This window comes from Geotrypetes seraphini, chromosome 2, assembly GCF_902459505.1.
Source record: "Geotrypetes seraphini chromosome 2, aGeoSer1.1, whole genome shotgun sequence".
NCBI lineage: Eukaryota > Metazoa > Chordata > Amphibia > Gymnophiona > Dermophiidae > Geotrypetes > Geotrypetes seraphini.
Genome location: NC_047085.1, coordinates 41,351,416 through 41,375,909, shown reverse-complemented (window position 1 = coordinate 41,375,909; position 24,494 = coordinate 41,351,416). Strand labels below are relative to the sequence as shown.

The following is a 24,494-nucleotide window of genomic DNA, read 5'->3' as shown; positions in this document are numbered from 1 at the left end:
AGAAAGATGCAGGGAGGATAGAAAGAAGGGAGCATACAATGGAAGTGGAGAGAGGGGGCGGATGGTGTATGGAAGGGGTAGAGAAAGAGGCACATGATGGAAGGGGAGATAAATAAAAAAGGGTACATGCTGGATAGGGGGAAGTGGATAAAGTTAGTGAAATACTGGAGTGGGTGAGGGAAAGAGGTGACAAACTGTAGGTAGATTAAGGACTGGGTAGTAAGAATGTAATCTAGACAGATGCAGAAAATAAAATGAGAAGGAAGATGAGAGAATAAAAGGGAAATTGAGGATTGGGTAGTAAGAATTTAAACTAAACAGATGCAGAAAATAAATTGAGAAGGAAGATGAGGGAATAAAAGGAAAGGAGAGAGTGAAATGCCAGATCATTGAAAGGAAGGGGAGGAGAAAGATGTAAGACCATAGTGGAGGAGAGGGAAGAAGATGGATGCCAGACCAATAGGGGTGGAGAGAGAGATGGAAGGAGGAGGCAGATAGTTTATGGAAGGGGCATAGAAGGAGAGAAGATGTCCTATAGAAGGGGAAGACAGTGGATGTAAGGAAGAGAGTGAAGAGAAGATGAGGAAAGCAGAAACCAGAGAAGACAAAGGTAGAAAAAAATTATATTTATTTTTTTGCTTTAGGATAAAGTAGCCATGTTGATAAATGTTTATAAATAGAAAATGGAAATAAGGTGATCCTTTTATTGGACTAATTGTAATACATTTTTGACTAATTCAAAGACCAAAACTCTCTTCCTCAGGTCAGGACAAGATTCCGTAACAACAGTATACTTTACTGACCTGAGAAAAGAGGTTTTGGCCTCTGAAAGCTAATTGAGAAAAGTATGGTATTATTATATTTTTCATTTTTGTTTTATTTTTCCTCCCTTTTATGAAGCCGCAACAATATTGGCTCTGACCCTCACAGGAATTCTATGAGCGCCGGAGCTGTTACTGCCAAGGCCGGCGATAAAAAAGGCTAACGAGGCTTCATAAAAGGGGAGATTTACGAAGCCACGTTAGGGTTTTTTTATCGCTGGCCCCGGCAGTAAAAGCTCGATCCTCATAGAATTTATAAGAACATTGGCGCTTTTACCGCCACGGCGTGCAATAAAAACCCTAACGCAGCTTCATAAAAGGGGGGGATTTATTTGTTAATTTGTCAAGTGATGATTGCTATTTTTCTGTTTTTTCAAATTTGCATCTGATATCTTTATATTGTGCACAGCATTAGGGGGCATGCGTCACTGTTTCTGTTTCTGCGGTGTTGCATTGTATGCAGAGTGCAGCTTTTTGGTGGTTCAGTTTAACTTTTGCCTACATATTTTATTCCCCCTCCCCCCCCCCCCTTTTACAAAACCATAGCGTGGTTTTTAGCACTAGTTGCAGTGGTAACAGCTCCGACGCTCATAGGAATTCTATGGGCATTGGAGCTGTTACCGCCGTGGCCAGTGCTTAAAACTGAGGTACGGTTTTGTAAAAGAGGGGAGGGGGGTTAGTTTGTGATTACATATTCCATACTGGGCGAAGGTTGTTTTCTGAGTTCTGTGTGTACGAAAGATATGGTTCTTTGCTTGCATTGACTGTGCTGGATCAATCTGTACTAGTCTGGCTTTTACAGAGGGTGAGTATATAAGATGCTGCCTTTTCCTAGGAACATTCTTGTTGTGTAATGTGTGGGATTGTTACTAAAAAACCATGGATTGAAGTCAAAGTTTTATTTTATTTTTCTTTCCAGCTTATGATTTATCTTTAATCTTATCTATTGTTTTGCCTTTTGTCTTTGTTTTGTTCTATTTCTATCATTTAAATTTCTCCAGAATTCTACTGTTCAACGGCTCCCCCTTCTGCTTCTATTCCTTTCTCTCCTCTCTTCTACCTTCCAAAGTATTTAGATCAATGCTGTCTTGTTAAAATGTTTATTTTATTTTTATTTTTCCTCTAACTCTACTTTTCACTTCTCTATTACCCTCCAGGTACTTTAGTTAGATTGTGAGCCTTCGGGACAGTAAGGGAATTTTTCAAGTACCTTTCTTATTTCTAATCTTAATGTATATTTTCTGTAAACCGCTTAGAACCTAACGGATGTAGCGGTATATAAGAAATAAATTACATTACATTACATTACATTAAAAAAAAAAAAAAAATCATGTTTTTCATATAGATGAAGGGGGGTGTCAAAAAAATGATGGGCCCCGGGTGTCAAATATGCTAGGTACAGGAAAAAATAACACAGATTTAGTGAAAATCCAATAATGTCAATAAATCACTCTTTCACAAGGACAGAGCAGGGTAGAAAACAGTGCTTATACACAAACCAGGACTAATATATCAGGGGTGGAAAAAGCTTCAGAGAACAGGCCCTCCCACCATCAACAGATGGGATTTAAGGTGTTCAGGCTAATCCTTATAGGCATTTTTAAAAAAAAAACCAAAACAACCACCCCTGACATTATAAACCTGGCTCTGTGCAGTGCAAAATAAGAATTAAAGCTTTAAAGATAGATGAAAAAAAATCAACTTTCACAAAACCGACTGCACAGAGCCAGTTTTATAATGTCAGGGGTGGTTATTTTATGCCTATGAGGTTTAGGCCTCAACACCTTAAATCCCATCTGTGGATGGTAGGAGGGTTTCTTGTCTAGGCTTTTTCCACCCCTGATATATTAGACCTGGTCTGTGTATAAGCACTGTTTTCTACCCTGCACTGTCCTTCTGAAAGAGTGATTTATTGACATTTGCCAGGTACGCCACTGAGAACTATGGAAAGTCTACCCAGAAGAAAACAATCTATTTGGCGCTAAGGCAGAAACCTAAAGTCCCCTGAATGACTATATACAATACAATGATTTTTTTTTTTTTTTCTGCAACTATCCTATAAAATTCAGTGTGGATTACAATAAGCCAACCAGAAACATAATTCCAGGAGTTACAATAGTGTATATAATTATTTAAAATAATCTTGAAAAAGAAAATTTTTTTAAGTACAAGGTCACCAAATTTCGGGGGTCTTTTACTAAGACGCACTAGCCGATCCAACATGCGCTAAATGCTAACGCATCCATAGAATATAAAGGGCGTGTAAGCATTTAGCGCACGCTAAATCAACTTGCGTACCTTAGTAAAAGACCCCCTACATGTTTTTAACCTACGCTTATTCCCTTTTATGTTCTTCTTTTCTGTTCTTCCCTCTTTCCTGCTATTCCTGTTGTCGTCTATTTGTCTATGTTAGTCTTTTATTCCCCAAAATATTTTGCCTGTTACTCCCTTTTTAAAAATTTTGGACATCGCATTGAATTTATGATAATGCGTTTTAATCAAAATTTTATTAAACTTGAAACACACTGTATATTGATTTTTCCAGTCTTGATCCATAAAGGTGAAGGATTTCAGCATAATGCTGCCTGATATGTAAAGGAAGATTCAAGATGCCTTTTGGATCTTATTCCTCTCGCCAACGGGAAAGACAGTCATACCAGGGCTTGTTATCCTTAACTCTATAATCGATGAAGGATTAATCAAAAATATATATGGAGTGAGGCAAAACCATCAATGAGCTGTAAATCAACGTACAGAGCTTAAACTGATCAAATCCCATTGGTTACCCATTAACCACCGAATCACTTTTAAAATAGCACTACTAATCTTTAAGACTATGGCATCCAATGAACCACAATTTATTTCCAAAATGATTATTCCTTATCATTCTTCTCGCTCTCTTCGATCTATATCTCAAGATCTATTATCAGTCCCTTCTTTAACTCACAGAGACCCAGTGTTGTAATATTACAACATCACATTTAAGGCTACAAAATAAACCCTCCCCCATTTTTTTTCTTTTTAAAACTTCATGTACATTACTAATAGAACCTATTGTTCAGTTCTGCAACACCATTGGATGGTTGAATGTGTAAATAGGTCTGTTTATCTGGCCATGAAGTCATACAACCCTGTTGCCTGCTTTGGAGTATATCATCTTGTTGTTTTGGACGGGATACATCAGGACTAAAGTAAGTAAAAAGCTTGAAATATTTTTTTATGTGATCATTAATATGTGTAGATCATGCAGATTTTATGACATCATTGAATATACTGATTTTAAGAGATTTAGAGCTGGTTATTTCTATGTTGTAATTTTACAACAGTGGGTCAAAGTGATAGCAAGGTTTTGTCTGCACTCCCCTGAGACCCAGTGTTGTAATATTACAACATCACATTTAAGGCTACAAAATAAACCCTCCCCCATTTTTTTTCTTTTTAAAACTTCATGTACATTACTAATAGAACCTATTGTTCAGTTCTGCAACACCATTGGATGGTTGAATGTGTAAATAGGTCTGTTTATCTGGCCATGAAGTCATACAACCCTGTTGCCTGCTTTGGAGTAATGATGTCCATTCCCTCTGCACACCACTGGAGTACTTTCAGAAGTTTGTGACAGAAGATATGATCAACGCTCTGGCAGATAACACAAATCAGTACAGTTTTCAGAAGAAAGGATCATCTATAAACACAAACACAAAGGAAATAGAGCAGATGATTGGCATGTATCTGAAGATGGGTCTTGTCCAAATGCCTGGAGTCCGTATGTACTGGGAAGCAGACACAAGATACAGTCCTGTCGCTGATGTAATGTCACGAAACAGATTCCAGTCTCTGTTGACATCATTACATTTTGTGAACAATCTAACCGTGTCTGAGATGGAACAAAAAAGTGACAAACTCTGGAAACTCAGACCATGGCTTGATGCTTTCAGAGAGAAATGCCTAAAAGTGGTCCCTGAAGAACATAACTCTGTTGATGAAATGATGATCCCTTTCAGGGGGAAATTCAGCAGCATCAAACAGTACATGCGTGGCAAGCCAAACCCATGGGGGTTCAAGCTGTGGGCAAGGACTGGAATCTCTGGTATACTTTGTGATTTTGATGTGTACCAAGGCAGTGTGAATGGAATACGGGCAAGATCTGAACTTGGACTATCAGGGGATGTTGTGATGAAACTTGCTTCCACACTTCCACATAGTCACAACTACAAGATCTATGCAGACAACTTTTTCACCAGCATCCCATTGATAGTTAGGCTGCTGGATTGTGGAATTCATTACACAGGAACAGCCAGACAAGTGCGCCTTCCAAACTGTAATCTTGAGGATGAGAAAAGCTTGAAGAAAAAGGGAAGAGGAAGCTTTGATGTCAGAGTGGAGTCAAATCACAACATTTGTGCTGTGAAATGGTTTGACAACAGACAGGTTACACTTGTGTCTTCCTTTGCTGGCCCACAACCAGTGGAGAAGATTCAACGCTGGGACAAAACTGCCAAAAGATTTGTTGAAGTTGAGAGGCCTTATATCGTGGCTGCCTATAACAAATTCATGGGCGGAGTGGATTTGTTAGACTCATTTGCAGCAAAATACAAGTTTCCACTGAAGTCCTACCGCTGGTACCTTTACATCTTCTGGCACACCATTAACCTAGCTGTGATCAATGCTTGGCTCCTGTACAAAAGGGACTGCAAAGCTTTGGATATCCCAAAGAAACAGATGCTAAACAGGAGAATGTTTCAGGCCCAGTTGGCATCTTCTCTTATCCTGATCGGAACGGCTGGGTCAGTGTCAAAGCGAGGGCGACCATCTGCAAGCCCAGTTTCATCAAGAGGGGGCACCTTGATTTCCCAAAAGAGGCAGTTTACAGATGATGGAGGTTCTTCAGCTGCCATGACAGCCAAAAAGTCAAATGCACACCCTCCAAAGGAAGTTTGCAAGGACATGATTGGACATTTTCCCATCAAAGCCGATAGAGGACGGTGCCGACACTGTGCAAAAGGCTATACCAACACACTTTGCAGGAAGTGCAATGTTCGCCTGTGCTTTTCAGAGCAAAATAACTGTTTTTGGAACTACCATAACTGAATAAATGAACAAATAAAACATGCACATATAGGGCTCGATTCACAAAACCGTGCTATGAAGATAGCACAAGTGCTATTTCATAGCGTGGCCGTTTTTACCCGTATTTGCGCTAACATGAAATTTTTTGTGCAAAAACACGAAATTTCTTGATTACCGCTGATAGAAGTCAATGGGCGCTTCACAGGGAAAAATTTGCGTTTTTATATGATACTCATTTTTTGTATTAAATTGATAATAAAAATTACTTTTTTCTTTATTATACTATTGTTGTTGTGTATATACATAAACTTAGGTGGGTCTTTATAAGCTGTAAAGTACAAATAAACTTTTAATTATTCCTTACATGTGTTCAGAGAGAGAGTGACACTATTGAAATTCTGCTACCTTACAGGCCCAGCGTTGCAATTTTACAACATCCTCCCCAAAAGTTACTAAAATGTCAAAATAAAAAAAAAAAACACTGATTTAGGGATCACAAGCCTCCTATAACAACATGTGAACGTTCGAAAACATTTTTTTACGTTTTTTTCTATATTTGGGTCTCTGGGGGTTAAAAACAGTAGGCACACGAAGAAACAAAATGTTCTCCGTTTTAGGACCTCAAACTTGGAATTCCTTGCCCCTCTATTTAAGAAAAGAAAAAGACCTTAATTCCTTTAAAAAAATCTTTGAAAACTTTTTTATTTAAAGACGCTTTTACTATTTAATAATAATTTAAATTCTGTTTAAAAAATTTTTTATTTTCAAGCTCAAATTTTTAATCTTTTAAATTTATTTTGCCCCTTCCTTATGTGTTTACCTTTAATGTTTCTTCCATCTTAGATTGAGAAAATTGTAACTTTTCCCCTTTTTCCCTAATGTACCTAGTTAGTGATGTAACCCCTTAAGTTCTAACATTGTATGTCATAAATTTTTGTTTTTCAAAAATTTGTTAAGAAGTTTTGTTTTTAATACTGTTTGTTATCATATATGATATTTTAATTGTACATCGCTTAGAAAGTGTTATAGGCGATTCATCAAATAAAATTGAACTTGAACTTGAACTAAACCAAATCTGAGCAGTAATTGGAAGCCAGTGTAGTTCTTTCAATATTGGAGAAACTTCTTAGTTCCCATGGCAAGCCTAGCTGCTGTATTTTGAAGAGTCTGTAATCGCTTTATTACTGCCTGTGGGGGCCCCTGTATGTAGGAGATTACAATAAACTAAGGGCTCCTTTTATGAAGCCACGCTAGCGGTTTTAGCACACGCACCAGATTAGCGCACGCTAGCCAAAAATCTACCGCCTGCTCAAAAGGAGGCGGTAGCGGCTAGCGCATGAGGCAATTTAGCGCGTGCTATTCCGCGCATTAAGGCCCTAGCGCGGCTTTGTAAAAGGAGCCTTAAATGCAGTGAAATCAAGAATTGCGCCATATATCTAAAACATTCCGGAAGAAAATACTATTTTAGGATGTATTTTATGAAAGACAAGTTTCACAAGCATGTTCACATGATATTCAATTATCAGTTCAGAATTCAAAAAGACTTTTAATATCTTCAAAGTTCTCAAAAATTAAAATTTACATTTCCCTCTCGCTGTGGTAAAAACAGAACCTTTAAGAGATTTAGTCATTCTATTGCTTTTAAGTTACATAGTTACATAGTAACATAGTAGATGATAGCAGATAAATAACAGTATGGTCCATCTAGTCTGCCCAACCTGATTTAATCTAAATTTTTTTGGGGGGGTTCTTCTTCTTCTCCTTAGCTATTTCTGGCCAAGAATCTAAAGCTCTGCCCGGTACTGTTCTTAGGTTCCAACTACTGAAGTCTCCGTCAAAGCTCACTCCAGTCCATCTACACCCTCCCAGCCATTGAAGCCCTTCCCAGCCCATCCTTCCCCAAACAGCCATATACAGACACAGAACTGGCCTTGGTTCTTCAATATTTACTATTTTTTTTCTGATTCTAGATCCTCTGTGTTCATCCCACGCTTCTTTGAACTCGGTCACTGTTTTCCTCTCCACTACCTCTCTCGGGAGCGCATTTCATGCATCCACCACCCTTTCCGTAAAGAAGAATTTCCTTACATTGCTCTTGAGTCTACCACCCCTCAACCTCAAATTATGTCCTCTAGTTTTACCATTTTCCTTTCTCTGGAAAAGATTTTGTTCTATATTAATACCTTTCAAGTATTTGAACATCTGAATCGTACCTCCCCTGTCTCTCCTTTCCTCTAAGGAGTACATATTCGGGCTTCCAATCTCTCCTCATACATCTTTTGTCGCAAACTTCCTATCATTTTTGTCACCCTCCTCTGGACTGCTTCAAGCCTTTTTGTGTCCTTCGCCAGATATGGTCTCCAAAACTGAACACAATACTCCAAGTGGGGCCTCACCAGCAACCTGTACAGGGGCATCAACACCTTCGTTCTTCTACTGGTTACGCTTCTCTTTATACAGCCCAGCATCCTTCTGGCAGCAGCCACCGCCTTGTCGCACTGTTTTTTCACCTTTATATCTTTGGACACTATCACCTCAAGGTCCCTCTCCCCATCCGTGCATATCAGCCTCTCCCCTCCCAGCATATACGGCTCCTTCCGATTATTAATCCCCAAATGCATTATTCTGCATTTCTTTGCATTGAATTTTAGTTGCCAGATTTTAGACATAAGAACATAAGAAACGCCTTCACCAAATCAGACCTTTTGGTCCATCCAGTCCGGTGACCCGCGGAGGCCAAGCCAGGTGTTCCCCGATGAAGACCTGTTTACCCGTATCCATCAATGTGATTCGCAAGAAGGTGTGCATCCAACTTGCCCTTGAAACCCAGAATGGTGGTCTCCGTCACAACCTCCTCCGGGAGAGCATTCCAAGCGTCCACCACTCGCTGTGTGAAACAGAACTTCCTAGCATTTGTCCTGAGCCTGTCGCCTCTCAACTTCAGTCCATGACCTCTTGTCTGATTCACATTTGACAACGTGAATAACGATGCTTCTCGCTCTATTTTGTCGAATCCTTTTACTATTTTATAAGTCTCTATCATATCCCCTCGCAGTCTTCTCTTCTCAAGGGTAAATAAGCCCAGTTTTCTGAGCCGTTCTTTGTAGCTCAAATTTTCCATACCTTCTACTAGCTTCGTAGCTCGCCTCTGCACCCTCTCCAGCAAGGTCACATCCGTCTTTTGGTAGGGAGACCAGTGCTGGACACAGTCTCAAGGTGTGGTCTGACCATTGCTCTGTAAAGCGGCATTATAACGTCCGCCGATCTACTCGTGATTCCCTTCTTTATCATGCCCAACATCCTGTTTGCTTTCTTCGCCGCCGATGCACATTGCGCCGACGGCTTCAGGGTCCTGTCAATCAGTATCCCCAGATCCCTTTCTTGTTCGCTCTTGCCCAATGTCACACCTAACATTTTATATTCATGTTCTTTGTTTTTCCTTCCCAGGTGCATCACTTTGCATTTCTCTATATTAAACTTCATCTGCCACTTTTCCACCCATTTCTCTAGCTGGTTCAAATCTCTTTGGAGTTCTTCAATGTCCATTAATGTCCCAACTGTCCGGCATAGTTTTGTGTCATCTGCAAACTTGATTATATTACTTGTTGTTTCCTCTTCCAGGTCATTTATGAAGATATTGAACAAAATGGGCCCAAGAACTTTTGTAGATCCTAACCGAATTCTGGAATGCTTTACCGCTTACATTAAGAAGTTTAGGTTCTTTTGCTTTATTCCGGAAAGTTCTGAAAACTTTTATGTTTGCTACACATTTTGGAAATTAACTATTTCAGTCTACTTTTCCTTGTCAAGTTTATGTATTATGTATTACATTATTCTTAACCGAGTCGAGCTCCTCTTGGTTGATGACTCGGTCTATAAAGCTAAGTTTTAGTTTAGTTTAGAGTTTAATTTAAGAAAGTTCCCTTGAAATATTAATCATGCATCTTGTGAAGATGAGGAACCCAACCACATCCGAAAAGTAGCTGCCCAATTATGGGCTCCTATAACAAAGCAGCAGCAGAGGTAAATGCTCCAACGCTCATAGGTATTCTATGAGCTTAAGAACATTTATCTCACTGGCCCATGGTAGAAAATAATAATAATAATTTATTTTTGTATACCGTCCTACCGCAAAGTTCTAGGCGGTTCACATACATTATTAAAATTATACAATCAATGAATAAAAATACCACAGCTTTGTAAAAGCCAGTGTATTTGTTTGACACATAAGTCTACATTTAAAAGGTGTCACCATTGACGTAGTGGAAACTGGAAGTTATACTGTACTTTACTACGTCCTGCTTTCATTGCTTTGGGAAACTTTCTAAAAACACACCTGTTCCTAAAGCATCTAGACAACTGATTCTCTCGTCTCTCTCCCCTCTACAGCGATTAACTTGTCCTATTGATCACTCTCTCCTCAACAATGGATTTTCTGTCCTATTAATTCTCTTTCTTCCACCCCTCTTAAAGTCAATCAATTTGTACCTTTGCTTAATCTTCTGTAAACCGCATAGAACTTCACGGTATTGCGGTATATAAGCTGTTATTATTATTATTATTATTATTATTATTATAAACTACAACAGAAAATGCTTTGCTTGAGGATTTCCTGCATCACCAAACTAGGTTTCAACCATCTACACTGCCCTCTCCAACAGACACACCCACACTGGAGAAGGGACCCCGGAACAGAATTAAGGTCTAATTATATGCTATTATATCTACAGATATCCATTGTTAGAACTCAATAAACAATACTTTTCAACAAGCTGGCCCAATAATACATTCTAAAATCAGGAATTGCAAGTCTTCATACTTGGTAAGAGATAATACCTGATGGGATTCTCTGGGATTTTATTGGTTCTACTCAAAAGCTAGCACCTATAACATGCTACATATATAAGGGTTGATATTCAGACTGTGGGAGACTGGCTAACTCCCACAGTTGGCATTGACTGTGGATATTCAGTGCTGGGTCATTTCCAGTGACTGGCTGAACTCTGAGGAGTAGAACGGGTACAAGTGGATCGATTTTTCACTCCATCAGAAATTACAAAGACTAGGGGACACTCGATGAAGTTACAGGGAAATACTTTTAAAACCAATAGGAGGAAATTTTTTTTCACTCAGAGAATAGTTAAACTCTGGAATGCATTGCTAGAGGTTGTGGTAAAAGCGTTTGGACAAGTTCCTGGAGGAAAAGTCCATAATCTGCTATTGAAAAAGACATGGGGAAAGCCACTGCTTGCCCTGGATCAGTGGCATGGAATATTGCTACACCTTGGGTTTTGGCCAGGTACTAGTGACCTGGTTTGACCACCATGAGAACGGGCTACTGGGCTTGATGGACCATTGGTCTGACCCATTAAAGCTAATCTTATGTTCTTATGGTAATAGGGATGGAACTTGTATACTTCATTTACTATGTGTAGTTACAATTAAAGCGGTTTGCATATTTTAGGCAGGTACTTACTTTGTACCTGGGGCAATGAAGTGTTAAGTGACTTGCCCAGAGTCACAAGGAGCTGCAGTGGGAATCAAACTCACAACCTCAAGGTGCTCTGACCACCAGGCCACTCCTCCACTCCAGGTTATTTTTGATTGGCTTAAACGTAGCTGGCTAAGCCAATATCGCGTGCCAATTGGTTAAGTTTATTTCGGCCAAAGACAAACCTGCTATTTGTGTGGCCTGATCTGGCTGCTAAACTTTGCCAGGCAGCGCTCAATATTGGTGGCTATTGTGCAATATAGCTGGCTAAGTTTTAGCCGCTAAGCGCTAATATTCAGCTGAGGTAGCTATTGGTGTCACACTGAATATTGGTGGTTAACCAACTCCAGACTTGGTTCCTTTCATCTAGCTGCCCCCTATGCCTGGAATAAATTACCCGAGTTTGTCCGTCAAGCCCCTTCCCTTTTTTAAAAGCAAACTGAATGGAGTGCTGGGGGGGTCAGGGGTTGGGGGGGGGGTCTTTGGTGAGGGCTTGGATCTTTTAGGTCTTTGTGAAGGATTAACACGGAAGACCTTTCTGGTTCTGCTGTTATCTTAATGTTTGCTGTTGTGGTGGTGTATGTTTAAACAAAAAATTAATAAAAAAATGATAACTAAAAAAAAAAAAAAAGCAGACTGAAAACCCACCTTTTTGATATAGCCTTCAATCCATAACCCTTCTCCCCTCTGCCAGTCAGCAGATTAACCGTTCTCCTTAATTATATCCATGGTATCCTGTTTGTCTGTCTTGTCTGTTCAGATTGTAAGCTCTTTCAAGCAGGGACTGTCTTCTTTCTGACTCTGTACAGCGCTGCATATGACTGGTAGCGCTATAGAAATAATTCATAGTAGTAGTAATGTGAAGAGTTTCAGTCTTTGGGAAGCAGAGCTGAGACTGTGATGTCATAATGCCTCATTCCACCAATGCCTCATCAGTGATGTCACAATGGCTTGATTGTCCTGTACTCCCCTCTGCCCTCCAACCCAGCCAGCAGATTAACCCTTCCCCTTAACTGTATTCATGGCATCCTGTTTGTCTGTCTTGTCTGTTTAGATTGTAAGCTCTTTCGAGCAGGGACTGTTTTCTTCTCCTTTGTAACTGTGCAGCGCTGCGTGTGTCTGGTAGTGCTATAGAAATAATTAATATTAGTAGTAGTAACCGGCTAAACGCTATTTAGCCAGCCAGGAGCCATTCCAGGCCAGTTAAATAGCACTGAATATTGGGAGGAAGGAACACTAGCTCATATGCACATTAGTGCTAGGTGCTATTCTAGAAACAGTGCATCTAATTTGCATAGAGGGGCATAATCAAAAAAAGCGTCTAAGTCCCCTTTTGGCCTAAGTCCCTAAACGTTCAACCCAGAAGCTGGGAAAGTGTCCATAACCAAAACAAACGTCCATGTTTTGATTATGGCCTTCCTCTGCCTAAACGCCCAATCTCCACTATGTCTACAAGTACCCCCACAGCACGTCTACACTTTTTTAGCCATAATGAAACAAAAACACGCCTAGGCCACAAACGTCCAACAGAAGGGCTTTTAGGCGAAGGAGGAGCCAGTCCATCGCCTAAAAGCTGGATTCTGTAACCGGTGTCTATCAAAAACAACACCGGTTACAGAATCCCCCCCCACCCACAACAATCCAGGCAGGAGGGTGCCCAAGCCCTCCTGCCATGTCAAACCGCGCCCCCCCCCCCCCCCCGACAACATCGGGGCAAGAGGGAGCTCAAGCCCTCTTGCCCTGTCGACTCCCCGACACGATCGTGGCAAGAGGGAGCTCAAGCCCTCTTGCCCCCCCTAACTCCCCGACACGATCAGGGCAAGAGGGGGCCCAAGCCCTCTTGCCCCGCCGACTCCCCAACTCCCCGACAATATCAGGCCAGGAGGGAGCCCAAGCCCTCCTGGCCCTGGCGACACCCCCCCCCCCCCCCGCTAGTTGTTCAGGCCAGGAGGGAGCCCAAGCCCTCCTGGCCCTGGCGACACCCCCCCCCCCCCCCCGCTAGTTGTTCAGGCCAGGAGGGAGCCCAAGCCCTCCTGGCCCTGGCGACCCTCCCCACTAGTTGTTCGGGCCAGGAGGGAGCCCAAACCCTCCTGGCCCAGCCGATCCTGCCCCCCCCCCCCCCCGACAACATCGGGCCAGGAGGGAGCCCAAACCCTCCTGGCCACGGTGACCCCCTACCCCCACCCCGCACTACATTACGGGCAGGAGGGATCCCAGGCCCTCCTGCCCTCGACACAATCCCCCCTCCTCCCAACGACCGTCCCCCCCCAAGAACCTCCGACCGCCCCCCAGCCGACCTGTGACACCCATGGCCGACCCCCACGACACCCCCCACCCCCCTTCCCCGTACCTTTGTTTAGTTGGCCGGACAGACGGGAACCACACCGGCATGTCCGGCAGGCAGCCAACGACGGAATGAGGCCGGATTGGCCCATCCGTCCCAAAGCCCCGCCTACTGGTGGGGCCTAAGGGCCTGGGCCAATCAGAGTAGGCCCGGGAGCTTTAGGCCCCTCCTGGGGGCAGGGCCTGAGGCACATGGGCCCAACCCAACCATGTGCCCAAGGCCCCGCGGTTGGCTGGGGCAAGAGGGCTTGAACTCCCTCTTGCCCTGATGTTGTGTGTGGGGGGGAGTGATGCATCGCGGCAGGAGAGATGCCTCATCTCCCCTACCGCGATGCCATCACTCCTCTACCTGAACTGCCGCGGGTCGCGGGTCGCGGCAGTTCGGGTAGAAGAGTGATGGCATCGCAGTAGGGGAGATGAGGCATCTCTCCTGCCGCGATGGTTAGGTTGCCGGGCCGCTGAACTGATGGTGCCAGCGGCCATCAGCTCAGCCCCTTTTTCGGCACTTAGACCTGGTTTTATTTCGTCTAAGTGAAAAAGGTCTAAGTGCCGACTAAACTGTATTGGTTATATCTGTTGTACGGCTAGGTGTAGGTCGGCCCACCTCCCGCCCACTGCCCGCCCTTTCCCCTCCTCTAAACACACCTCTTTTCTCTCTGTGCGTTTAGAGGCAGGGGAAAGGCCTAAGTTGGTTTTAGATACGTCTAAAAACCAGCTTTGGTTATGGGTACTTGGACGATCAGGCTTTTTGATTTAGACTTTTTTTTTTATTATTACCCCCATAGAGTGCAACTACAAAGGCAGAATTACTGTTGTCAGGACATGGACATATCATGGATATGTCACCAGGCAACACACACAACTTATAGAATATTATTTCTACACATTGATTGGTACACTTAGCCATGCCAACTTAAACCAGCTCTTGACATGACGTAGGTTGCTATGGCTATTTTTTTGGTATTGCAAGGTGGCTTTGCATTAATATTCTTAAGCCATTAGAGAATTGCACCCCTTTCTGGCACCCAAAATGAGGTGCCAATTTGTAGACTTGTCTCCCCAAGTATATATTTTATTTATTTATCTATTTCCTTAGTTCTGTAGCCCAGAACAGCTGACAGCAACACATTCACAATAGTTTCACAAACAGCTTAAAATATTTATTTATTTAATTTAATTTATTTAAGTATTTATATACCACTTATAGTCTAAATGGTTTACTTTCAGGTACTCAAGCATTTTTCCCTATCTGTCCCGGTGGACTCACACTCTTTCTAATGTACCTGGGGCAATGAGGGGATTAAGTGACTTGCCCAGGGTCACAGGGAGCAGTGTGGGATACCACAGAATTGCAATCATGGTCCTATAGTAAAAGGAAATGAAAACACAGCCAAAAGTGATTTTAATTAGGGGAAACAGATTTGAAATTTGATTTTTTGCAAGTTGGTGAGCCTATTCCAATTTCAAGTCTCCCACATGTAGGAGTTTGCCATTGTCGTGTGAGAGAGTCCCACTAATTACAGGACATTTGCAAGTCACTTCTCTTGACTTTAGGTCATAGGCAAATGCTCAGTTTTCCCATATTTTGTTTGGCCTTAACAACAGACATTCCCCCATGGTGTATAAATGGCCTGCTAAAGAGAAAAAGACATGTTACGGTGAGAACATTACCTACATGTACCTGCCTAATATTCAAGATCCTACATGGCATTCTTCCTCCCCTAATCCCAATATCCTGGAATTCTTCGAGACCTGACACTCCCACATCTGCCCACATACTCAAACTATCTTTCCCCTCGTTAAAAGGCGTCATGTATGCTGGTAAATTAGGGAAATCCCTTTTCTTCAAATTCACTGAGATTTGGAATAACCTCCCTGCCCCGCTCCTGAACCTAGGCTCATTCCAATTATTCCGAAAGCATCTGATAGCTTTATGTTTTGGAGAAAAGCCAGGTTATCTATTTAAAATGTAAAGCTAGCTATCCTCTTCATAACCTCTAATTTCTTATTATGTCCTTCCCTCATTAATTGAATTACATGTAAACCGTGGCGAGCTCTATCTTTATGGAGATGATACGGTATACAAACTTAAGGTCTAGTTTAGTTTATCTATAGGAATTTAGGAAGGAACGAAAGCTATAGAAACATTTGGACTAAACTTATGATCAGCATGTAGAAATAATTACTAAAATGCCAAACTGTTTCACACCAGACAAAATAGCAGAAAAACAAAATACCAAAGGGGCAATATTCACCCTGTAGCAGTCATTTTGTTAAATGCTGGTTTCCGCAGACTTTTCTATATCTGGAGATATAGCACTGGGCTATACCTGCATGCTGGTGCTGAAAACCCAAGTGTTTAGGTGCTACAAGCACTTACTTGGATAACTACCCAGATAAAGATAGGACAATCTTTCTGCCATCCTAACTGAATCTAGACAGTGAAAGGGTTAGTAGACTGGGGGATGCAATTATCAACATGGGCTACCGTCAAGACATGTAATTTTACTGGTAATCCCAGCTATTAGTAACTAGGTCTCAATGTGTAATTAAATTCTGGAATTTATTACCAGAGAATGTAATTAAACTCTGGAATTCATTGCCAGAGAAAGTAGTAAAAGCAGTTAGCTGAGCAGGGTTTAAAAAAAGGGTTGGATAATTTCCTAAAAGAAAAGTTCATAAGCCATTATTAAGATAGACTTGGAAAAAATCCACTACTTATTTCTAGGATAAGCAGCACAAAATCTGTTTTACTTTTTTTGGGATACAAAAGAAATCTGGAAACTTGCTGGACTAACGGCCTCTTTTACAAAGCCACGCTAGCGGCTGCGCTGCCCCGAAGCCCATAGAGATTTAAAGGGATTTAGGGCTGTTGCCACGCGTCAGCCGCAAGTGCGGCTTTGTAAAAGAGGCCACAAGTGTATAGCCCTCGATGGCGACTACATTGTTTAACTTGCTATATTACCAAACTTTTCAAAACACTCTTGTAGAATGGTGGGTGAGGGAAGGAAAAGTCAGGCACAAGGTGTGGGGAGAAGTTGGGAACTCATATGTGCTCCTAAAGAACTGAATAAGACAACTGGATAGATTGAATGCGCCATTCTGGCCTTTAGCTGCCATCGTTTGCTATGTTACTAATCCTTTCGATTCATGAATAACTGCGACAAAACACAGTAACTAATAATGAAGTTTGCATCCATGTTGGAACGCTGATAATATAACCTACGTCTGGGAACATACCATGGCCTAATGACCGTCAACCCTTTCGTAATAGATGGTTGAAGGGATTGGAAGATGACAGTCAGGAAACCGATGTTCATTACAACTCTCTGACTGGGGAAGGAAACTTCAACTGGCGCTTTGTGTATCCATTCCATTACCTCCCAGCTGAGAAGCAGGTGGTGGTCAGCAAGAGAGAGAATATATTTTCCTTGGAGAAGACAGAACGCAAAATCCCAGCAGTTCTTCTGCTCCAGGTCTGGGATTTTGAACGGCTCTCCTCAGACGACTTTCTGGGTAAGGAAATTTTTAAAACTGATGACACCTGGTAGACTCGGTTAAACTGATAAATATCTTTCCAACAGCATATTTTGGTGTCAGGTCAAAAGCGCGCCGGGACAAAGGCGCGAGCAGGCAACTGAGCGCAGTGCGGAGGCGCGCGCCGAAGAAAAATACTGTTTTTAGGGGCTACGATGGGGGGTGTGGGGGGGAACCCCCCCACTTTACTTTATACAGATCGCGCCGCGTTGTGGGGACGTTGTGGGGGGTTTGGGGGGTTGTAACCCCCCACATTTTACTGAAAACTTAACTTTTTCCCTGTTTTCAGGGGAAAAGTTACGTTTTCACTAAAATGTGGGGGGTTACAACCCCCCAAATCCCCCACAACGCCGCCGCGATCTGTATTAAGTAAAGCGGGGGGGGCTCCCCAACAAAACCCCCCGTCACAGCCCCTAAAAACAATCTTTTTCTTCGGCGCGCGCCTCCGTCTTACGCACAGTTGTCGGCGCGCACCTTTGTCTTCCGCGTTACTGTCTATGAACCGCTTATTTTATGTCTAAACAATTGGCATTAATTTGCCCTCCACAAACATTGTGATAGCTTAAAAATCTTGATGTACCACTCTTAATACGTTAGAGTGGTTTGCAATCCAATAATACCAATACAATAACGAACAAATTAAAGTGGAATGCCCAAAATCTGTAGGAAAGAATAGCTGCCAGTTGTGTATAGAATTCAATACAAAGCAATTATGTTATGTCATCAATTTCTATATGGTACGATGACTGAAATTTTTAAGAGTATGATGTCTGGTTGCCGACCACTAAGATCATTGCGTTCCGAAAGTTTCGCATTGCTGAAAACAATGGCTAACTCTAAATGACTTTTACATGTGCAGGAGTCAAGCTGTGGAATGGCCTTATTGGCCAGATTCGAAAATGTGGAGAGTGGAACTCATTTAGGAAAATGATAAAGACTCAGCTATTTGTAGATGCATTTCTTTGAGCAATTGACTTTATATAAGATTGAATTGGCCTACTTTTGCTCTTATTTGCATTGACTTTTAATATTTTATGTATGTAACTCCCTGTAAATTGTTTTGGGGGAAAAAAAACGGTATAGAAATTTTAAAAATCATTCATCTGAATCACACATACACTCGTCTGTTCTGTAACGGATGTAGCGGTATATAAGAAATAAATTACATTACATTACATTTCTCTAATCTGAAAGCTAAAGGTGTAAAACGCCACTACCCTTGCTGATTAGACAGAAAGCTTTGTGAACAAAATAAGTCTTTAATTTTACTTTAAATTGCTTTCAATGAAAGCTCCTTCCGTGACTCCACAGAGAGAAGGTTCCCCAAGGCTGGAGCCTTCCAACAACAAAGCACTATCCCTCGTCAAATTCAGACGGGCTTTAGTAGAGGCAGGCAGTGCCAACAAAGAATAGATCACAGATCTCAACACCCTAACAGGCACATAAGAGCTTATCAAAGAAGTCAAATAAAAGGGAGTCTGCTCATAAAGCGCCTCGTGGATTGACACCAAAATCTTAAACAGTGGTCTATATACGTAACTGGAAGCCAACGATGATGATCTACCATAGAAGCTTTTGGATACCCGCTAACAATCTAATCCCAGTATCCTGTATTATTTCATAAAGACACGGGGCAAGCCACTGCTTGCCTTGGGATTGATTGCTTGGAATGTTGCTACTATTTGGGTTTCTGCCAGGTACTTGTGATCTGGATTGACCACTATTAGAAACAGGATACTGGGCTAGAAGGACCATTGGTGTGACCGAGTATGGCTAATCGTATGCCAAATTCTAAATTACCTGTAAACCATCCAGTCCCCGTCCATAAATTATTGCAGTAGTCCAGTTTCAAGATAACTATTCCCTGGAGTACTGTCTTTAAAAAATTCAAATTTAAGAATGGTTGAACATGTTTAACAAGCCATAATTTAAACAGCAAGCCCGTAACTAACTGAAAAATATGGGCCTATACCCACAAATCCTTCATTTTCATATCACACTCCTACAAGTGGTCAAAGATAGATACAGTGGATCCACCTTAATCTTCTGCACCAAGTGGGCTTTGCCCCACCAGGACTCTACTAGGTTAGCTGTTCTTCACACCATAGTTGGAAGGAAGTGGAATTAGATCATGGGGAAGGGGGAGCACATTTGTAAATCGATTTTCAGAGGGTTGTGTTCTCAGAGGAGCTAGCTAAAATAAAGGTAGACAAAGCAATGGGGCTGGATGGTGTACATCCTAGGGTGCTGAAGGAACTTAGGAAAGTTCTGGTAGCTCCACTGACTGACCTTTTCAATGAGTCTCTAGAATCAGGAGTGGTACCGGAGGACTGGCAAAGGGCAGATGTGGTCCCTCTCCACAAAAGTGGAAGTAAGGAAGAAGTAGGGAATTACAGGCCGGTAAGTTTGACTTCTGTGGTAAGCAAATTAATGGAAACACTTTTAAAACAGAGAATGATGTAGTTTCTGGAATCCTGTGGATTACAGGACCAGAGGCAACATGGATTCACTAGATGTAGGTCTTGTCAGATTAATCTGATCAATTTCTTTGACTGGGTGACCAGAGAATTGGATAGAGGATGTGCACTAGATGTGGTATATTTAGATTTTAGCAAAGCCTTTGACAGTGTTCCACACAGACATTTAATAAATAAACTGAGTGCCCTCAGATTGGGTCTCCAAGTGATGGGCTGGGTCAAGAGGTGGTTGAGTGGAAGGCGACAGAGCTTAGTGATCAATTAAGATCGCTCTGAGGAAAGGGATTTGGTGTGCCTCAAGGTTTTGTTCTTGGGCCTGTTCTTTTTAACATTTTTATAAACGATATTGCTGAAGGGTTGTCAGGTAAGATTTGCCTCTTTGTGGATGATACCAAAATCTGCATTTGAGTAGACACGCCGAATGGTGTGAATAATATGAAGAAAGACCTAGCGAAGCTTGAAGAATAGTCTGAAATTTGGCAGCTAAAATTTAATGCTAAGAAATGCAAGGTCATGCATTTGGGCTGCAAAAACCCGAGGGAATGGTACAGATTAGGGAGTGAAGAGCTTATGTGCATGACAGAAGATCAAGATTTGGCTGTGATTGTATGTGATGATCTTAAGGTAGCCAAAAGGTTGAAAAGGTGACGGCGAAAGGTTCGAGAGGTGATCCGGAAAACTGCAGACCAGTGAGTCTGATCTCAGTAACGGAAAGATGGTAAAGGCGCTGATAAAGGACCGCATCATTGAGCACTTGACGGACACAATCTGATGAGGACCAGCCAGCATGGCTTCAGCAAATGAAGATCTTGCTTGACGAACTTGCTGCACTTCTTCGAGGGAGTAAACAGGCGGATAGACAAGGGTGACACAGTCGACATTGTATATCTGGACTTTCAGAAGGCGTTCGACAAGGTTCCACACGAACAACTACTTCGAAAAATTGCAAGCCATGGAATCGAGGGTAAAGTACTCACGTGGATTAAAAACTGGCTGGCGGATAGGAAACAGAGAGTGGGGGTAAATGGACAATACTCGGGCTAGAAAAGCGTCACCAGTGGAGTGCCGCAGGGTTCGGTGCTTGGACCCGTGCTCTTCAACATATTTATAAATGATCTGGAAATTGGTACGACAAGTAAGGTGATTAAATTTGCGGACGATAAAAAGTTATCCGGAGTAGTGAAGACGCAGGAGGACTGCAAATATCTGCAACGAGATATAAACATGCTCGAGAAATGGGCCGCGACATGGCAGATGAGGTTCAACATGGATAAGTGTAAGGTGATGCATGTCGGTAACAAAAATCTTATACACGAATACAGGATGTCTGGGGCGGTACTTGGAGAGACCCCCCAAGAGAGAGACTTGGGATTACTGGTCGACAAGTCGATAAAGCCATCCACGTAATGTGTGGCAGCGGCAAAAAGGGCGAACAGAATGCTAGGAATGATTAAGAAAGGGATCATGAACAGATCGGAGAAGGTTATCATGCCGCTGTAACGGGCCATGGTATGCCATTACCTGGAATACTGCGTCCAGCACTGGTCGCCGTACATGAAGAAGGACACAGTACTACTCGAAAGGGTCCAAAGAAGAGCGGCTAAAATAGTAAAGGGACTGGAGGAGTTGCCGTACAGCGAGAGATTAGAGAAACTGGGCCTCTTCTTCCTTGAAAAGAGGAGACTGAGAGTGGACATGATAGAAACATTTAAGATACTGAAGGGAATAGACTTAGTAGATAAAGACAGGTTGTTCACCCTCTCTAAGGTAGGGAGAACGAGAGGGCACTATCTAAAGTTAAAAGGGGATAGATTCCGTTCAAACGTAAGGAAGTTCTTCTTCACCCAGAGAGTGGTGGAAAACTGGAACGCTCTTCCAGAGGCTGTTATAGGGGAAAACACCCTCCAGGGATTGAAAACAAAGTTAGATAAGTTCCTGCTAAACTGGAGTGTACGCAAGTAGGTCTGATCTCAGTTAGGGCACTGGTCTTTGAGCTGGGGCGCCGCGTGAGCAGACTGCTGGGCGCGATGGACCACTGGTCTGACCCAGCAGCAACAATTCTTATGTTCTTAGAAGGATGCTAGGTTGCATAGGGAGAGGTATGGCTAGTAGGAAAAAGGAGGTATTGATGCTCCTGTATAAGACTTTGGTGAGACCTCATTTAGAAGATTGTGTACAATTCTGGAGGCCGCACCTTCAAAAAGATAAAAAAAAGGATGGAGTCGGTCCAGAGGAAGGCTACTAAAATGTTATGTGGTCTTCATCATAAGGTGTATGGGGACAGACTTAAAGATTTCAATCTGTATACTTTGGAGGAAACGTGGGAGAGGGAAGATATGATAGAGACGTTTAAATACCTACGTAATGTAAATGTGCATGAGTCGAGTCTCTTTCATTTGAAAGGAAACTCTGCAATGATTAAGCATAGGATGAAGTTAAGAGGTGATAGGCTCTGGAGTAATCTGAGAAAATACTTTTTTACGGAAAGGATGGTAGATGCATGGAACAGTCTCCCAGAAGAGGTGGTGGAAACAGAGACTGTGTTTTAATTCAAGAGGGCCTGGGATAGGCACGTGGGATCTCTCAGAGAGAGAAAGAGATGATGGTTACTGTGGATGAGCAGACTAGATGGGTCATTTGGCCTTTATCTGCCATCATGTATCTATGTTTGACTAGACAAAAAGGCATGGGGAAAGGTAGCAATCTCAAACTGAGACTAATGCAGGTTACAATTGCTTTGGGTAATCCTTAAAGCTCCTCCACTTCCTAGGAAGGGTCAGGTAACTCAGCCAGGGAACATTAACCCCTAAATTTATTTCATTTATTTATGCATTTCTTATACTGTGAAGTACCAACTAGCATTATGGCTTGGAGGATGACTTTGGGCCTTTCGACCTTTAACATTCTAGAACTGGATTGTGACTACCAGCACATTTCACTTAGGCTACCTCAGCTGATATTTGAGCCTTTATTCTAGTAATGAAAAGCTATGCAGCCCCATGACCACTTCCTTAAACCATCCAGTTGACATCTAGATTTATTAGTGTCAGGTAGAAAAATCATATGCACAGCAGATGCAATGCAATCATATTTCAGAACGTTTTGACAAACTCATTTCCACATACCTCTAGGGCAGGGGTGTCAAAATCCCTCCTCGAGGGCCGCAATCCAGTCAGATTTTCAGGATTTCCCCAATGAATATGCATGAGATCTATTTGCATGCACTGCTTTCATTGTATGCTAATAGATCTCATGCATATTCATTGGGGGAAATCCTGAAAACCCGACTGGATTGCGGCCCTCGAGGAGGGACTTTGACACCCCTGCTCTAGGGCAAAGGTTTTCAGTCCAGTCCTCAGGACACACCAAGCCAGTCTGGTTTTCACAATAGCCACAATGAATATACATGAGATAAATTTGTATGTATGTACTGTCTCTATTGTATACAATATTGTATTGTGAGTGTTCTTGAAACCTGACTAGCTTGGTGTGTCCCAAGGAGTAGACTGAGAACCCCTTGCTCTAGGGTGAATAGCAATTTGTTAACTATTAACTTCACCTTTATTTTCCAGATCATTATGAGCAGAAGTTGCAAAGTAGGAAATATAAGCATGCAATATGAGAAATAAAGTAGTGCAATTATCAATGTGCTCCATTATGACAGAATGATTAACTGCTATGTATTGTTGCTCAGTAGTTATACCACATAGGAGATTATATGCAGATGATAATATAACTTTAGTGGAAATTAAATTAAGAGGTTGATATTGAAAAATAGAGCATTGGGATAATTGTTTAACTACTTATGTGACTTAAATCGAAAAGTGTACTCCTAAGCAAAGTGTATAAACGTACACCTCACGCTGTTAAATATTGTGCTAGGTTCCATTGAACTAAATTTAAATGGCTTTCCAAGAGGAGCTAAGTCTGCAAAGAGTTGCGACATCAGCATGACCACAAACCCGGGTGAAGAAAACAGGATTTCTATCTTTCAGCAAAAGCGTATCCGAGGCTGGTGGCCATTTGTGAAGACGGGAGAACTGACCGTAAGTGACACGCAGTGTTGTTCAAAGTACTAGGTCAAAATACTTAATGTTTTATTCATTCAGTGAAAAAGCACAGCGAAGAACGTGTTTAAAAATGTACTTTAGTGAAAGTACAGCTATGGCCTGGTTTTATTACTTTTTTGAGTAAAAAGTACCACAACTACAAGGAACGCAACCACCGTTAATGTTTTTACTCCAGCAATTTTATTGCTCTACAATTCAATCCACGTGGAGGGGCATAATCAAAAGAAACGTCTAAGTCCGTTTTGGGCCTAATTCGCTACTCGCCCAAAAGTCGGCTTAGAAAAATGTCCATTCCCGTAAAATACATCCAATTTTTTTTTTTTTTTTCCCCCGAAAATCGTCTTAACTGTACGTTCAGCTGTTTGATCGGCCAGACCACTGAGTCGTCTATCTTTATACCCCATTCTCATCCAAAAATTTGTCCAAGTCAAAAACGCCTAGAACAAGTACTTTTGGGTGTGGGAGGGGCCAGCAAAGTGATGGACTGGACACCCAGACATGGCAACACAGTAAGGGGCACTTTTCAGGGCATTGCTGCGAACGTCACAAAAAGGGTGCCACATACATCTCACCCATAGGAGGGGCCTCAGACAACTGGGCCAATTCCGGTTGCCCCAGTTGCCTAAGGCCCCTCCTATGGGCAGACCTTAGGCACCTGGGCCAATCAGACCCTAGGCCCCTCCCT

The 24,494-nt window shown here is 42.1% G+C and overlaps 1 protein-coding gene across 2 annotated transcripts in view; it reads left to right on the top strand.

The window, feature by feature from the left end:
- The window catches only part of FER1L6 (fer-1 like family member 6), a 402,024-nt gene that overhangs the window by 367,449 nt on the left and 10,081 nt on the right, over nt 1–24,494 (top strand). For both annotated transcript variants that reach the window (XM_033934878.1, XM_033934877.1), the window contains exons 38-39: nt 17,000–17,241; nt 23,622–23,785. In XM_033934878.1, the coding sequence (XP_033790769.1) occupies nt 17,000–17,241; nt 23,622–23,785 (406 nt within the window). The remainder of the gene's footprint in view (nt 1–16,999; nt 17,242–23,621; nt 23,786–24,494) is intronic.